At 43.6% G+C, this 17,995-nt stretch overlaps 1 protein-coding gene across 4 annotated transcripts in view; it reads left to right on the top strand.

Annotated features, from left to right (window-relative positions):
• The window catches only part of CILK1 (ciliogenesis associated kinase 1), a 43,032-nt gene that overhangs the window by 14,192 nt on the left and 10,845 nt on the right, over positions 1–17,995 (top strand). For 3 of the 4 annotated variants that reach the window (XM_012760865.3, XM_076003293.1, XM_012760869.3), the window contains 6 exons: positions 8,166–8,298; positions 8,977–9,148; positions 11,502–11,669; positions 14,420–14,740; positions 16,541–16,731; positions 16,851–16,999. In XM_012760865.3, coding sequence (XP_012616319.1) covers positions 8,166–8,298; positions 8,977–9,148; positions 11,502–11,669; positions 14,420–14,740; positions 16,541–16,731; positions 16,851–16,999 — 1,134 coding nt within the window. The remainder of the gene's footprint in view (positions 1–8,165; positions 8,299–8,976; positions 9,149–11,501; positions 11,670–14,419; positions 14,741–16,540; positions 16,732–16,850; positions 17,000–17,995) is intronic. The other variant, XM_012760867.3, reaches the window with a different exon arrangement.

Below are 17,995 nucleotides of genomic sequence, written 5' to 3' on the forward strand. Positions count from 1 at the left end.
ATGGCTCTATTTGGTGCTGACTGAACAATGCCAAAAACATATGTACTTTGCAGGAATTAAATAATTAATGCAAATGGTCTGTTTCATCCTTGACCTGCCCTTACAAATATCTAGGTCACACTTACCCATGCTCATAACAGAAATGCATTAGGTGGCTTGAAGGATAATGTTTTGCCCCAAGAAGTGGTTCTCTGCTTCTGTGTTTTACTACTGTCTTGCTGTGCATGACCTTGAGGCAGTCCTTTATGTGTTGCTGTCCTTGTGGCCTTCTTGATAAAAATATTGTAGGTTTAAATTTAGTAATATCTATGAAATGACAATTTTCACAGCAGGAAGGGGTGCTATATAAATTCATAGTGTTTAAATATTCAGTATGTGTTCATATCAGATTCATCAATAACAGAATGTGGTGAAGGTTGGAAAGACTTCTTTGTGGCTTGATGTTTTCCTTGCCCAAGGGTCATTAATAAAAAAGCACAAAAGTTTTCCACTAGGATAAAAGATAAATAACAGAGAAATCCCTCTGTTATTCCAACTGGCATTCAGTACCCTGAAATTAAATTGATGGGCTATTTTCTGGAAGGCAGTTTTGAACAGGAAGGTTCTAATCATAATAGCACTTTGCTGTTGCATGATCTCTGAATGACCCAGTTATAAGGGTTGCCATTATGAATCAGAAGCCCAGAGGAAGAAGTGGGCTCACTGTTGTAGGTCAGTTGCACTCAACAGCAGAACACATACCCAGGTAGGATTCAGATCAGAGTTTCAGTGCCACCTCCTAACAGGTGGGGCACATCACTAGCCTCAGGAGCCTTAATTCTTATTTATTTATTTATTTATTTATTTATTTATTTATTTATTTATTTTTTTAGAGACAGAGTCTCGCTTTGTTGCCCAGGTTAGAGTGAGTGCCGTGGCGTCAGCCTAGCTCACAGCAACTCCAAACTCCTGGGCTCAAGCAATCCTTCTGCCTCAGCCTCCCGAGTAGCTGGGACTACAGGCATGCGCCACCATGCCCGGCTAATTTTTTTTCTATGTATATTAGTTGGCCAATTAATTTCTTTCTATTTTTAGTAGAGATGGGGTCTCGCTCTTTCTCAGGCTGGTTTCGAACTCCTGACTTCAAGCAATCCCCCCGCCTCGGCCTCCCAGAGTGCTAGGATTACAGGTGTGAGCCGTGCCTGGCCTTAATTCTTATCAGTAAAAAATGCAGCCACATCTGCCTGCCTACTTTAACAGGTTGCTGGGAGGGTAAAATGAGAGAATTTTCTAAATCACAGTATTAATAATGACTACCTCTTGCGAGGGGCCGAAGTGCCAAGCACTGCTCCAAAAAAACTTTATAAATATAACAGTAGTCCTGCAAAACAACCCCATGATGTAGATGCTATTGCTTCCCCCCCCCATTCCACAGATGAGGAAACTGAGGCACAGAAAGGTTAAGTGACTTTCCAGCCAGTGAATAACAGAACTGGGATTTGAAATTGGTCAACCTGGCTGGTCTGCACACTTAGCCACTTTGCTGCATTGCCTCTCCCATGGAAATAGTAATGTTTTGTTAAAATAGAGATGAAAAGTAGCCATACACGACATAAGGGTCTTACACTTTTAATTACCAAGGAATAGAACTTATGGATATAAGGCTAATAGCCAATGCTACATTATTCAGTAATTAACAAAGGGCTAGAAAGTCTACAAACATACTCACAAATTTGTTATAAAGGTTTCTCCTTGAAGACAGCATAACAGATGTAGCATATGTCAACGGACAGGTACAGTTTTCATCAGTCATTTTTAAGAGTCTGTGATTAATTTTTTTTTCCTGACCATTTTCTCTCTGGTCGTTTTGAGCCTAATGTATCATTTATAGAAAGGAAAGCTGCTTAGAGGCATTCTCGGGGAATTGGAATCTTCGTTCTCATTTTCACTAGTGCGCATGTTCTGTGTGAAAGTAGGATTAAAGAAGAGTTACAGTGAGGGCAGAGATAAATAAAGCATGGCTGATGGGAGGGGGTGGTTGGTTTGCAGGAGCAGGATGGGGGCGGAAGCACAGTACCAGGACAGGAGTGCAGGAACGATACTTGGATCCAAGAATGAGTTGATGCGGTGGGGTGAACTGAGCAGGGAGACCACTCAAGTTTGTGGGGATGGATGGTACACATGCTGGCAGAGGGAGCTGCCGTGGAGGTGGGGCTGGAGGACAGATGACTCAGTATCTGGAAAATCCCCTGCAAGGTCGGAAGTAATTATTACTCCAACTAAAGAGGAAAAGGGGAGTCTATGAGGAGAAAACAGCATTAATATGGACTTGAGAGGAGCAAAACCACAACTCATAGTTATAAGATTGAGACTCAGGACTCAAGATTGAAAGGGAAGGAGTAGCACTGGGCACTATAACAGCTATGACATGTTTCTTGGGGCGATTGGGAATAATTTATCGTTTTCCCATGTGTTCAGTAAGGAAACAATGACTGCCATTTTTCTTTTCTTTTCCTTTTTTTAGACAGAGTCTTGCTCTGTTGCCCATGCTAGAGTGCTGTGGCGTCAGCCTAGCTCACAGCAACCTCAAACTCCTGGGCTCAAGCGATCCTCCTGCCTCAGCCTCCCAAGTAGCTGGGACCACAGGCAAGCACCACCATGGCCGGCTAAATTTTTCTATATATTTTTAGTTGTCCAGCTAATTTCTTTCTATTTATAGTAGAGACAGGGTCTCACTCTTGCTCAGGTTGGTCTCAAGCTCCTGAGCTCAAAGGATCCGTCCGCCTCAGCCTCCCAGAGTGCTAGGATTACAGGCACAAGCCACCGCACCCAGCCCCATTTTTCTCTTTTTAACGCTTCAAGTTTTTAGGAAGACAAACCATGGTTTCAGAGTTTGTATATTTTCAGAGGCCACAGGAATTATCTTATGTGCATGACAAAAGATTACTCTCTGATCACTGTTTATGTCTTTATACATTCTTAAAGCCAATTCTAAGGTGGAAGCATACATTCAGGCCTTCTGGGAGGTAGATGGTACTCTGAAGAACAGAGGGTCCAAAAATGACTCAGTTATACCAAGTCTTAGATCAGATATTGCCCACTCCAGTGGATGTGGATAATCTTCATTTAATAAGCTGTCTCAATTTGTCCATATCAGAAATTCTTTTTTTTTTCATTTTAAAGGCTATTCTCTCTGTGTACAATAGAGATATCTTTAAAAAAAGAGAGAGAGAAAAATTAAATATAATTAAATTTAAAAAAAGGCTATTCTCGACTAATGTTGAATTACTTTTTGCATTTTTTGAGTCGACAACCTCAGGTTTGAGTCTGATTATAATTTCGGTTAATTTATTATTAATTTGACTAGGATACTCAGAATGAGGAAGGTCATTAGGTATATTACAGTAAAATGGCAGGATAAAGAACGAAGCAATGGAATATATATATATATATACATATATATATTTCACAATATACATGGAAACACATGCAAACATATGCATATATACATATGCTGTAAAAATGGCACATTTGCTGTGCCTGTCTCTGGTCTAACCCAGTTTTAAATCCTTTGATCTCTTCAATGCTTTGGATTATGGAAAACAGAAGCAGCCCTGTGGTGGGCAGGAAGTACCACCTCCTCTCACCTGTGGTCCTCTTGAATGTATTTAATCACTTCTGTGCTTTCATCCCCTTCTGTGTGCACTGGGTTGTAGGCCCTGAAATTATGTTCACTATGTCCATGTACACCAGCCATTTACCTTGCACATCCATCATTATGCCATAAACACTATCCGTTTGGAACTTGACCCAGTATTAAGTCCTGTTGTCCTCAGAGTGATGAACAGAAAGTAATGTCCTTTTATTACAACATTGTTGCTTTCCATGCTACATGGCATTTAGTGCATTGTCACATATAATCACACCACAATCATTCTCCCCTTCTTGTAGAACAGAGACAGTCTTTGGGAAATAACCCCGGAGTCCCTGCCTTTGTTCATTCATTCCTTCTACCAACAGATATTTACTGAGGGCCTTGCTGGAGTTCCTGCCTTTATGCATTCATTGCACCAACACAGCTCTCTCTGTGACAAGGACATCCAGCTCTGAGTCCTCATTGTCCCCCACACTACTTCAGGGCTATTGCTCTTTTTCAGTTCTCAGTTGCTGTCTCACGGGGCTTCCTCCCTCCCACTCTTCCCACAGCTCTGGTCGGCTCTCTGTTGACCCTGCTTACCTGGCCCCGGTAGATTTGTCACCGTTAAGCTTCATGTTCCCGAGAAACCTACATAAGTCTTTTGTCCAATCAACAAGATTGTATTATGAGACCACCATGCTCCTGGTGCTGTGCTAGGTGTTCAGAAGAATATAAATGTGGCCTCTACCCTCAAAGTGCTCCCATCTAATAAGTGAAAATTGATAACATTCCTAAGAATGATAGAGCTCTACTTGAATTCAGAGTGGAGGGGGAGGGCCTGTTATGTCCATGAGGGCAGGAACCATGTCCATTTGGGTTGCTTCTGAATCCACAAAACCTAACTTATTGCCTGGCAAGGAGTGGACCCTCAGTAAATATTTGCTGGTAGCGTGAATGAATGAATGAAGCTAGCATATTAGGATGGCTTCCTGGAGGAAGGGAAACTCAAAACAGGTCTTGAAGGATGGCAATGGACACATTACTAATAAATAACAGTCATGCATCACTTAACAGGGATTCATTCTGAGAAATACATCATTAGGCGATTTTGTTGTGCAAACATCATAGAGTGTACTTACACAAACCTAGATAGTATAGCCTATTACACACCTGGGCTACAGCATATAGCTATTGCTTCTAGGCTACAAACCTGTACAGCACATTACTGTCCTGAATACTGTAGGTAGTTGCAACAATGGAAAGTATTTGTGTATCTAAATGTATCTAAATGAAGAAAAGATACATTAAAAATAAGGTATAAGAGATAAAAAATGGTATATCAGTTTAGGGCACTTACCATGAATGGATCTTGCAGGACTGGAAGTTGCTCTGGGTGAGTCAGTGAGTGAGTGGTGAGTGAATGTGAAGGCCTAGGATATTACTGTGCACTATTGAGGACTTCATAAATACTGTACACTGAGGCTACACTAAATAAAAAAATTTCTTTCTTCAGTAATAAATTAACCTTAGCTTACTATAACCTTTTTACTTTATAAGCTTTTAAATTGTTGACTCTTTTGTAGTAATGCTTTTTTTTTCTTTGAGACAGAGTCTCGCTTTGTTGCCCAGGCTACAGTGAATGCTGTGGTGTCAGCCTAGCTCACAGCAACCTCAAACTCCTGGGCTCAAGTGATCCTTCTGCCTCAGCCTCCCGAGTAGCTGGGACTACAGGCATACGCCACCATGCCTGGCTAATTTTTTCTATATATATTAATTGGCCAATTAATTTCTTTCTATTTATGGTAGAGATGGGGGTCTCGCTCTTGCTCAGGCTGGTTTCGAAATCCTGACCTTGAGCAATCCGCCTGCCCCGGCCTCCCAGAGTGCTAGAATTACAGGCGTGAGCCAGTGCGCCCGGCCTGTAGTAATGCTTAGCTTAAAACATGAACACATTGTATGACTATACAAAAATACTTTTTTTCTTTATATTCTTATCCTATAAGCTTTTTCTATTTTGATTTTTTTTCCTTTTTGCTCTTTTTTGTTGTTGCTGTTGTTGTTGTTGTTGGCTTTTTAAGCTTTTTTTTTTTTGTCAAAAATTAAGAAATACACATATCCGCCTAGGCCTACACAGGATCAGGATCATCAGTATCACTGTCTTCCACCTCTACATCTTGTCCCAGTGGAAGGTCTTCAGGGGCAGTAACAGACATGGAGCTGTCATCTCCTATGAGAACAGTGCCTTCTTCTGGATACCTCCTGAAGGATCTGCCTGAGGCTGTTCTACAGTTAACTATTTTTTTTTAATAAGTAGAAGAAATACACTCTAAAGTCACAATAAAACGTATAATGTAAGGCCAGGCGAGGTGGCTCATGCCTGTAATCCTAGTACTCTGGGAGGCCGACGCGAGCAGATTGCTCGAGGTCAGGAGTTCGAAACCAGCCTGAGCAAGAGTGAGACCCCGTCTCTACTATAAATAAAAAGAAATTAATTGGCCAACTAATATATATAGAAAAAAAAATTAGCCAGGCATGGTGGCGCATGCCTGTAGTCCCAGCTACTCAGGAGGCTGAGACAGTAGGATCGCTTGAGCCCAGGAGTTTGAGGTTGCTGTGAGCTAGGCTGACGCCACGGCACTCACTCTAGCCTGGGCAACAAAGTGAGACTCTGTCTCAAAAAAAAAAAAAAAAAAAAAAGTATAATATAGTAAATATCAGACAATAGGAATTTTTTAGTTCCATTATGATCTTATGGGACCACCATCATGTATGTGGTCCCCTATATATGGGACCACAACCTCAGTCACATGTGCAAGGCACATACTATACAGTGAACTTAAAGGGAATGAGCGATTCCACTGGATTAGAACACACTTTAGACATATTAATGGTTAGGGTTAGAAAATGAGTTTCTCTCTTTAGGTAGAATGAAAGGAGTTCAGCCTTGTTAAATCATTTAAAAAGGAGCCATGGAACGTTTTCTGTGTGGCCGGGAGAGTGACAGGGGAAAGAAAGTGTTTGAATTGTCAGGAGGGGTGGGAGTCCAGAGAAGTGTGGGAGGCCTGCAGGAGAGTGCCATCGCAGGCAGAGGCAGTGAGAGCAAGGGTTTGGGAGGGGCAGTGACAAAGGGTAGAAAGAGGCAGATATTTCGATGGAAAATGTGACACAGTCCCATGACTCTCTGGGGAAGGGTGGCTCCAACATAGCTACAAATGGCCTGGCAATTTTATCAAAGGAAGGAGAGATGATCTGGGAGAGGAGAAGAGTGGTTTTGGATAAGTTCATGCAGGGATGATAGTGGCATCCAATTGCTATCCAATTAGAGACCGAAGTCTCTAGAAGGGTGGAGAAGGCACGTTAGAGATGTGGACTCGAGCCTGTCACACACAGGTCATCAAGGACTGGTGTAGATCTTCAGTGATGGCTGTTAATTTCTCCCATAATGTGCTAGCTGGTTAGAATCCAGCTTCCACGGCACTGATACTGGTTGAGTATCTCTTATCTGAAATGTTTGGGTCCAGAGGTATTTCAGATTTTGCATTTTTTTTTTCAGATTTTGAAATATTTGCTTTCCACTGTACCAGTTGAGCTGCACTGATCTGAAAATCCAGAATCCAAAATGCACCACTAAGCATTTACTCTGAGTGTCATGTCAGTGCTAAAAAAGTTTCAGGTTTTGGAGCATTTCTGATTTCAGATTTCCAAATTAGGGATGCTCAACCTGTAATGACAGCACATGAATGACAGCACCAGCAGCATCAGCTGAGTTGTATTTCCAGTTTGGTGTCCTATTGAGATTTAAAGTCACACTGAATGATGTCCATATTGGTGACACCCTCAGTAAATGGAGGTTTGGGGTTTTCAGAGGCATGTAATTGCCGATCACTGGGTGTTTGTACTTGGAAGATTGCCGTGTTGGTCGTTTCCTGCCTGCCCCTCCAGAGCTCTGCTGTGGCTGCAACAGGCTTCCCCTGTGATGAGTTATCCTTGCCTCTCACGATGTGAGCTGCAGACGTTCCTCTGTGCTTCTTCATTAGGCAGAGTAATAAGCACTTAACATTTAAACATACGTTGCAACACACCAGAATCTCAGACAGGAGGTCAGATTCATAAATCCTTTGTTTCTTTAAATAAAAATTATAATTGTGTTTCTGCTGTGCTATAAACTCTCAATTCCTATAAGACTATTGTCTTTTGAAATGGTTTTAATCTCAAATTCTTTCTTGCTGACCTGGGCAGAGCAGGAATGATCTTTTCCCGTTGAGTGACAGCTTCTTTTTGCAAGTTATCTCAGGCCATAGCCAAGTTTTGATATTTTCAAAGAAGTTTTCTCTCTTATAAAAAAATTTACAAAGGTCAACTTTTGAATGATTTTGCAAAGTGAAATGAATGAAGTCCTGAGAGAAGTTCAAAGGACTCTATGCTATCCATGGGATGAATGTGTAGAGTCTTTGGTGCCATGGCTGTTATGAAAAGAGCAGTGCAGCTGCAAAGAGTAATGCAGAAACAAACTTGCATCTGGATTCCTTCTTCTCTACTGTTTCTGCAGGCTTCTTCCATCGGGACTTAAAGCCTGAGAACCTCCTCTGTATGGGACCAGAACTTGTGAAAATTGCAGACTTTGGATTGGCCCGAGAAATCCGATCAAGACCTCCATACACAGACTATGTATCTACCAGATGGTAAATACTGTTTTTCACAAAATTCCTTAATTGCACTTCTTCAAAAAGATACCATTAGACCAAGGATAATATTAAAGTCACATTTACTTTTCGCTCAGAGAAACACTGTAATCTGCAACACATATTTGTAGGTGTGTTGGCATTGTACGAGGTTAAAAGCTTGTGTTATAAATAGCGTTGAAAGGAATCCTGTTGTGCTTTCTCATGATATCAGTAAGATTTTATATGTAGGCCTTTCTGAGGACAGTTTCCTAAAAGTGTTATGTAAAAAGGTTTTTCTCGAAAAGATCTGTCTGAAAATCATCTAATCGCTATTGTTAAAACTTTCAGACCCTAGGAATTTGATTTGAGCAGTTCGCCATGACCAAGAAGTAGACTACACCCAAGTTTCTCTCTCTCTCTTTCTCTTTCCTTCTCCCTGTCCCTCTCCCTAATTCCCACTCTCTTTGTACTTCTCGGAGGTGCTGTAGAGAATACTCCAGCAGAAAATACCGTGCGTGCAGGAGAGAAGCACTACTTTCCAGCAGTAGCCATGGCAGTTGCCAAGTCCTCACAAGTCCATGTACCGCAGTGATCTAGAGAGAAAACAGAGAGAGAGATAAAACTTTCTTATCAAGAATTGTTATGCAATTTGATTTCTGACCAGTGGAAGCGAGCGGCTAACTTCTGTCCCCCCAGGTACAGGGCTCCAGAAGTGCTCCTGAGGTCTACCACCTACAGCTCCCCCATCGACGTCTGGGCCGTGGGCTGCATCATGGCGGAAGTCTACACCCTCAGGCCGCTCTTCCCTGGGGCCAGCGAAATTGACACAATATTCAAAATTTGCCAAGTGTTGGGGACACCGAAAAAGGTAACGATAGGGAACAAAGGCCTGTGGGCCAGAGCCAGTGGCTTCCCACGTCCCCTCTCCTCCAGCCATCCGCAGCACTGGCACCAAGGAGCACCGGCCCATTCTAGAACCTTCCTCTTGACCTCAGTCATTCTCCACTGCCCGCGTGCTCGGGCATGGCCAGCTTCTCTTCCTCCTCCTACTCTTGCAAAATCTGTCACAGCTCCCTCTGCTTTGCTCTGCATCATCTCGCCTCCCGTGTGGAGCTTCTCTATTTCCATGGCTACAGTGCTGTTCAGAAGTCTCCTCGGTGTAATCTGTAGCCTTAGCCTCCCTCCTTTGTAACTCCACATTCTGGCACCATCACCTCGAGCTCGACACGTCTGAAACAGATGGCTCTTTGTTTGCCACCCGCCAGTCCCCTTCTCTCCTTTCCCATTTCTGCGTGTGGTCCCGTCCTCACCCCAGAGCCCCAGCCTGGAGGCTGAGTTTCAGCTTTCCTTCTCTCCTTCCTTTACTCCCCTTCCCTTTATCAAGCAGTTGGTCAGTAAATCCTGCTAAGTGTTGCTATATTACATCTCATGTATTATGTCTCCTGTCTTGTCCATTCAAGTTGACTGCCGCCATCACGGACAGCCATGATCACCATGCCTGTGTCTGAGGGTGCCTTCTCGATCTTTCTGCCTTTGAGTCTTTTTTTTTTTTTTTTTTGAGACAGAGTCTCACTCTGTTGCCTAGGCTAGAGTGAGTGGCGTGGCATCAGCGTAGCTCACAGCAACCTCAAACTCCTGGACTCAAGCAATCCTCCTGCCTCAGCCTCCTGAGTAGCTGGGACTATAGGCATGCGCCACCATGCCCGGCTAATTTTTTCTATATATATTAGTTGGCCAATTAATTTCTTTCTATTTATAGTAGAGACGGGGGGTCTCACTCTTGCTCAGGCTGGTTTCGAACTCCTGACCTCGAGCAATCTGCCTGCCTTTGAGTCTTTTCCTTCTAGCTGGTCTGTCAGTCAGTGGCCAGATTCAGCCTCCTAAAGAACAGCTCTCGTACTACTGTCCTCCTCTCCTCAAAATATTCGTCGACTCTCCCCATTGTCCAGCCCTCTCCACTCTTCTGTCTGTTCCCCACCACGTCCCCGCACACTTCCCAGCTGTGTGCCCTGGAGTTTCCCCACCTCTGCCCTCTGCACACACACCCTCATCTGAGTGAATGTCTCTCACGTGGCCAGATCCTGCTCTTCTTCTCCCAAATTATCTCCCTCCTACTGTTTCTCTAATGTCCTCTCCATCTTCAGCTGTGTCCTGTGTTATTAATATCATTGCTCATGGACACATCAGTTTCCTGCACCACAAGCTCAGTCAGGGCAAGGATTTGTCTTGTGTTTGTTTTGCCAGGTTCCAACTCCACTGCTGATACAAACTAGACCCTCAACATTTTAAAAAAATTATTGGAACAAATCATTAATGCCACTTCTTCAAGGTTTCTCAAGTTCCCTGCTGAAATCTCTCCCTTCTCTGTGTATCTGTATCTGTACCTCTCCTGTGGCCTTTGCCACTTTTTACTCTGTATTATTGTGTTTTTTAATAAATGTCCTGTTTTCTCTTTTAAGGATAGTAACATCCCTAAGGGCAGGATTTACATTGGGTTGTTTCTAGATATCCAACAGCACTAAGCATATAGTATGAACTATCTAAGTGAATGAATGATATAAGCTATATGCAGTGCCACGTGGCTTTTAAAAATGTGAGGGAGGGAGAGCAGTTACATGAGGGTGTATCTTATAAAATAGTAGAGTGTCAGATCTGGAAGGAACCTTGGCCATTTGTTCAGGACTTTCCAACATTCAATGTCCCATAAATATGAAGTATGAAAAAGTGGAGGGCTTGACACCAAGTGAAAAGCATTCTTTACTTCTGCTCTTCTCAGCACATAGGTTGTGAATCAAGTTGGAATTATAGTAAGTAATACGTAGGGTTTCACAAATTTATTTGACCAGGAACAAGGTGATTTGTTTTATTTTGTCTCCCCACCCCAAAATATTTCATTAGCAGTTTTCGAAACCTCTGTCTCATAGAACACAGTTGCAGAAATTCTAATTTGGTTCAATCCCCAAATCCTAGGAGATAGACTATCTTATGCAAAGGTTATAAAACAAGTTGGGGACAAATGCAGTGTCTTTTCCGCTGTTCTCCAGATTTCCTGTCCTTCTCAGTCTCTTCATTGACACAACCACGCGTCCCAGCACACTCAGTGCCACGGCAGAGCAGGCAGGCGGGGTGATTGCTGTTCCATTCGGGGGACACATATCAGAGTACAAGTTGGTGTCACAGCAGTTGGCTGAGCAAGATTCTCTGTCATTTCCTTCTTTCAGACCGACTGGCCCGAAGGCTACCAGCTGTCAAGTGCGATGAACTTCCGCTGGCCCCAGTGCGTACCCAATAACTTGAAGACCTTGATTCCCAACGCGAGCAGTGAAGCCATTCAGCTCCTGAGGGACATGCTGCAGTGGGATCCCAAGAAACGGCCAACAGCTAGTCAGGTTTTCTTCCATTTTCTTCCGTTTGATGCATGTCTTATGAAGTTCACACCGAACCTTGAATAATTTCTATCATTAGCATGGGAAATATTTTATTTGACTATTGCGGTGAGAAATAGTATTCAGTACCACTGATTGTGTACTATATGAGGTATAAGAACTTAAAATAGTTTGAAACCTACTGTGTACGGTTAAAGTTGTTAAGGTGTAATGTAGTTGCTTTAAAAATCAGCATGTAGCCGGGCGTGGTGGCTCACTCCTGTAATCCTAGCGCTCTGGGAGGCTGAGGCGGGCGGATTGCTCGAGGTCAGGAGTTCAAAACCAGCCTGAGCAAGAGCGAGACCCCAGTCTCTACTATAAATAGAAAGAAATTAATTGACCAACTAAAAATATATATACAAAAAAAAATTAGCCGGGCATGGTGGCGCATGCCTGTAGTCCCAGCTACTTGGGAGGCAGAGGCAGGAAGATCACTTGAGCCCAGGACTTTGAGGTTGCTGTGAGCTAGGCTGACGCCACGGCACTCACTCTAGCCTGGGCAACAAAGTGAGACTCTGTCTCAAAAAAAAAAAAACCAGCATGTAATTCTCATGATACATCACCATATATATATGAAAATGAACAGATATATCTATCTTTGGAGGATGTTTTCAAATATATTGTCTATGAATTAAGATGATGTAGTATTTTGTTTTTAAGCCAGTACTTGTAAAGTTCAACTCACTCATTTCACCTCTGACATAGAGAGGTCAACAGATGAGACAGAGCTAGGATAATAACTACAATTAGCTTTTTATAGCACTTTACAGTTTTCAAAATGCCATAGTATATTTTATGTGATTTTTAACCCAATGAAGACTCCATGAGGTAGGCATTATTGTTTTCACTTCTGTGAGAAAACTGAATCTCAGAAAGCTTAAGTGATTTCCCCTAATCAATCCTCCAGTAACTAGTAGATATAGTAAAACCGACTACCATTCAACCAACTGACCTGAAGTGTAAAGTCAGGGCTGCTGACTTCATACCTCCTACTTTCTCAACCCACCCTCCCCCAGGCCACTTCGAATTAGATTATGAAATGCACTGAAAGAAAAGGTGTGGAGGAGGCATGGTGATGCTGCGGGCTCTTATGCAAGCCTCCTCTTGCATGGGTTGTGTCTGGCCCCTTCTCAGCTTGTCTCGTTGACAATTGCATTGCTCAGGGAAGCCAGTAAATGACCAGTTCTAATCAGAGAAGATGATTTGGCTAAGCAAAAGTGATGGGGATATCTTAAGGAAGTGTCAATGTGATGTTAGAATTTGCGATAGCTGGAGACGTGATAGTTGGAGGAATAGCTAAGGAGCTTTGAAAAGCAGTTTTCCAAAGGCTCAAAGAAGAAAGAGCCATGATTTAGTGCCATAAAACTCTGGAAGGCTCAAGAGGTTTGGAAAGCTCCCAAAAGTGCACTTCTGGCAATGAGAGTCACAGATGGTTTCAGGGCAGAGAGGAGGCATTTTGATAAACCCAGTTTTTTAAATGATAACATGCAAGAGATGAAAAGAAAAAGATTCTGTAACATGGAACGAAGACAGGAATATGTGCTTTTAAGAATAGTATCAGAAAAGTTAAAAATATCCCCCAAATCCGTTGAGACTTATAATACCTACAGAGAAGGCTTTCAAGTTAGATGCCAGAGTCTAGAGTATCCACATTATTTGCCCCTATATCTATACTTACATATAATCACTACAGATGTTTGTAACCATGTTCCAGACTCACTAAGAAAAATCATGTTCAATGCCTTTAATTCAAAAAGACAAGGGAATACAAGGAATCTTTCAGAAAGAATTGTAAACCCCTGAACTTTAAGATTCAGAAAACTCGATGATCCAGAACAACTGACAAGATTTAGTTGTTCTTCACAGGAAAGGTTTAACTGTACCCTGTATTGGCACCCTTGGCACTTCTGGGGTAAAAATGTATGTGCCTGCTCATTTTGTACCTCATTCTTAAGAGTCCTCCATAATCATGTTTGGCTCTTTCAGTTTTATATTAGCTTTTTCTCTCTCTACATAATGAGGAAATAGGTTTAGAAGGGTGAAATATTTATGACACATAGCACAGAAGCTACAAAACCAGGATCTGTGTTGAGCCTCAGTGCTTTCCAGAAGTAGGGAAGGTAGCAGCATTGTAACTGGATACTTTATCCAAGTAATTTAAAGTGTTGGCCGGGCGCAGTGGCTCACGCCTGTAATCCTAACACTCTGGGAGGCCAAGGTGGGCAGATCGCTCGAGGTCAGGAGTTCGAAACCAGCCTGAGCAAGAGCAAGACCCCGTCTCTACTATAAATAGAAAGAAATTAATTGGCCAACTGATATATATAGGAAAAATTAGCCGGGCATGGTGGCACACGCCTGTAGTCCCAGCTACTCAGGAGGCTGAGGCAGCAGGATTGTTTGAGCCCAGGAGTTTGAGGTTGCTGTGAGCTAGGCTGACGCCACGGCACTCACTCTAGCCTGGGCAACAAAGTGAGACTCTGTCTCAAATAAATAAATAAACAAATAAATAAAATGTTGCAGCCAGAACATATATTTTATGCCATCTTAGTTAAGGAATATCACAAGGGGTGTTACAAATTCACGATGCTGTTTTTATAGGCGGGTTGGGCTAAGAAACTATAGTAAACTGGTCACATGAAATATAGCCCAGTGATCAGGCTGGTATTAACTTTCCTGATGAGACACTTCTCCTAAAACCGTCTTTGTCATTTCAGGCACTTCGCTATCCCTACTTCCAGGTTGGACACCCACTGGGTAGCACCACACAGAGCCTTCAGGATTCAGGAAAAACACACAGAGACGTCCTGGAAAAGGCGGGCCCACCTCCTCATATGAAGCCAGCCCCTCCTGCCCAGCCCCCGACCAAGCCACACATGCGGATTTCTGCACGACAGCATCAAGCCGGCCAGCCCCCTCAGCACCTCATGTGCCCCTACAAGGCTGAGGCCTCCAGGACGGACCACCCGAGCCAGCTCCAGGAGGACCAGCCCAGCCCACTGCTTTTCCCCTCTGTCCACAACAAGAACCCTCAGCAGGTGAGCAGCCAGGGCTCACCAGCGAGCTTTGTGTCTAGCGTGTTCCTCTTCCGACCCCCCTTACTGGGTGAAACATTTTCCTTCTCAATACACAAGGTCTAATTGTGTTAGGTTTATCTTTGCAAACAGCATGGAATTGTGAGGCTTTGGAGTTAAAGATCTAGATTCAGGTTCTGGCTCTGCCTCTTACTGACGGTGCAGCCCCTGGGGAGCTGCTGTGGGGAGGTGGTTGACAGCTGGATTCTGCAGCCAGATCCCTAGAGTCTTGAACCCTAGCTCTGCTGTGGGACAGCTCGATACCCCGTGCACACCCCCTGGCCTCTCTGCTCCTCATTTTCTCATCTATAAAATAAGGATAATAATAGCACCTACTGATATGATTGTTTTGAGGATTAAATGAGTTAATACCTGAAAACAATTTAGAATAGTACCTAGCACATCTAGTTAGAACTCAGTAAATGTTAGTCACTGTTATCATTAATCCCTGCGGACTCAGTTTCCTCATCTGTAAAACGAAGATCATTAATGCATATCTTGCCTACCAGACAGGGCCGTTCATGAGGATCAAAGGCAATGAATGCATTGAAAATAGCAAAGTGCCATACTAATATTTGTAGAGTGTTATTCATATGAATGCCATTAATGCTGGGCTATTAACTGAAACCACATCTTTTTTCTCCTCTTGCCCTGGTTTTCAAAAGAAACCATGAGTGTTGGATTCAATAAAATGATCGCCTGATAAGGGATTCTGGCCTTCATTAGCTTTGTTTGTTTTTTTTTTTGTTTGTTTGTTTTGAGACAGAGTCTCACTCTGTTGCCCAGGCTAGAGTGAGTGCCGTGGCGTCAGCCTAGCTCACAGCAACCTCAAACCCCTGGGCTCAAGCATTCCTTCTGCCTCAGTCTCCCAAGTAGCTGGTACTACAGGCGTGCGCCACCATGCCCGACTAATTTTTTTCTCTATATATTAGTTGGCCAATTAATTTCTTTCTATTTATAGTAGAGACGGGGTCTTGCTCTTGCTCAGGCTGGTTTCGAACTCCTAACCTCGAGCAATCTGCCCACCTCGGCCTCCCAGAGTGCTAGGAATACAGGCGTAAGTCACCACCCTCGGCCTACCTTTGTAATGCTGTCTGAAGAGTCTGACTTTCTAACACCTTTATGCAAAAGTAGTACTTTTTCTGTCAGCTCACATTAGCTGAGTACTGGCTCCCAACTAGCATGGCGTGAGATGGCCAGAGGGTGCAAGGATGGCATCGCTAGCCTGTTCACTTTAGCCCGTGATTCGGAAGTGGTAATGCGTTTGCGAGTTTTCTGCTGTAGCTAATTCTCTAGTTAAAAGATAGTATCCAGGTCTACTAAGAAGGCAAAGAGGGCATTTTTTGCATTGTTTTCTGTAAAAGAGCAGGCTGGCTGGCTGACATCTGAGCCAGGATTTCCTACATCTCTATAACAGTGGAAATCGTGTTAACTTGTTAAGGGGTGAGGCCTGAATGAGAATCCAGCCATCCTCCTAGTATGTGAGAAGGATCTTGAATTTCTTTTTTTTTAAATCCTTATTTTATACAACTTAGTGTCCTGATTGGGTGACAATCAAAGTAAACGTGTGCAGGATAGACGAGATCCAAGGTCTGGGAATCTGTCTTCCACGATTGCCTTTCCAGATAAGCAGGGCATTTGGGGGCAATGCTGTGCTGCAGAATCCTCCTTCCCATAACGAGAAGTTCAGAGTGGGGGTGACTCATGGATGAGCTGTATTAATGGCAAGTCCTGCTTTTTCCTCCCCTCTGCTTATACACGCAGAAGATTCTCGCTGGCCTAGAGCACAAAAATGGTGAGATCAAGCCAAAGAGCAGGAGAAGGTGGGGTCTAATTTCCAGGTCATCAAAGGATTCTGAAGACTGGGCTGACCTGGAGGACTTCGATTTCAGTCCATCCCTCACCAGGATTGACCTGAAAAACAAGAAGAGACAGAGTGACGACACTCTCTGCAGGCAAGTGCGCTGCTTGTATCTGTAAACAGACTGCACGTGGGACTCGTGGGCTCGTCTGTACCTATCTGATGGTGCCCTGTCCCCCTCGTGCTGACCTGAGCCACGTTCTCTCCATTCAGATTTGAGAGCGTTTTGGACCTGAAGCCCTCTGAGCCGGTGGGCACGGGAAATAGCGCCCCCACCCAGACGTCCCATCAGCGGCGGGACACGCCCACCCTGAGATCTGCAGCCAAGCAGCACTACTTGAAGCACTCCCGATACTTGCCTGGTAATGTCCCCAGCTTGCCTTTATATTGATCGTTGGTGAGAAATCTTGTCCTCAGAATCACACATCCACAAAGATTCTGTTTGAGAAGGCAAGTCCTTGGGGGCTTTTCTGCAGAAGTGGTGGGAATGTCATAGAAATATTTGCTGAAGCCCAGGCCTTACATTTTTATCTTTCGTAGTACCCTAAGATAAGAAATTTGGTATAAGAAACTGGATCCAAGGGACAGGTATGGTGGCTCACGCCTGTAATCCTAGCACTCTGGGAGGCTGAGGCGGATGGATCGCTGAAGGTCAGGAGTTGGAAACCAGCCTGAGCAAGAGTGAGACCCCGTCTCTTAAAAAAAGAAAGAAAAATACAAATGTTTTTGGTTACAAAAGAAAAAAAAAAAAAAAAGAAAGAAATTAATTGGCCAACTAAAAAATATACAAAAAATTAGCTGGGCATGGTGGCGCATGCCTGCAGTCCCAGCTGTTTGGGAGGCTGAGGCAGGAGGATCGCTTGAGCCCAGGAGTTTGAGGTTGCTGTGAGCTAGGCTGACACCACTGCACTCTAGCCCAGGCAACAGAATGAGACTCTATCTCAAAGAAGAAAAAAAAAGAAAGAAAGAAATTTGGTATAAGATACTGGATCCAGCCGCTAGGGAGGGAGGAAGGGGTAAGAGTGAGGCAGTGTGTCTGGCACCCCTCTGCCAGTCCAGGGTTAGGAGCAGTTGCCAGCCAGGAAATCCGGGTAGGAGCTTAGTCACACCTGCTGGGTAGTACTAAGTGTCAGCACTATAGTTTCTCTGTATTCTCCATATTGCAAGCTTATGGCATTCGCCAATCAATCATTCGCAAATTCATTTGTCAATAAATATGTATTTAAGCATCTACTGTGTGCAAACCACTGTGAATTCTATGGCAAACAAAAGTACCAAGCAGGGCCACTGGGTTGCACGGCTCCAGAGAGCTCCTTCACGTTGTAGGCTACACGGTGGCTTACTACAGCGGCCCTGCA

This window comes from Microcebus murinus, chromosome 5 (assembly GCF_040939455.1).
Source record: "Microcebus murinus isolate Inina chromosome 5, M.murinus_Inina_mat1.0, whole genome shotgun sequence".
Lineage (NCBI taxonomy): Eukaryota > Metazoa > Chordata > Mammalia > Primates > Cheirogaleidae > Microcebus > Microcebus murinus.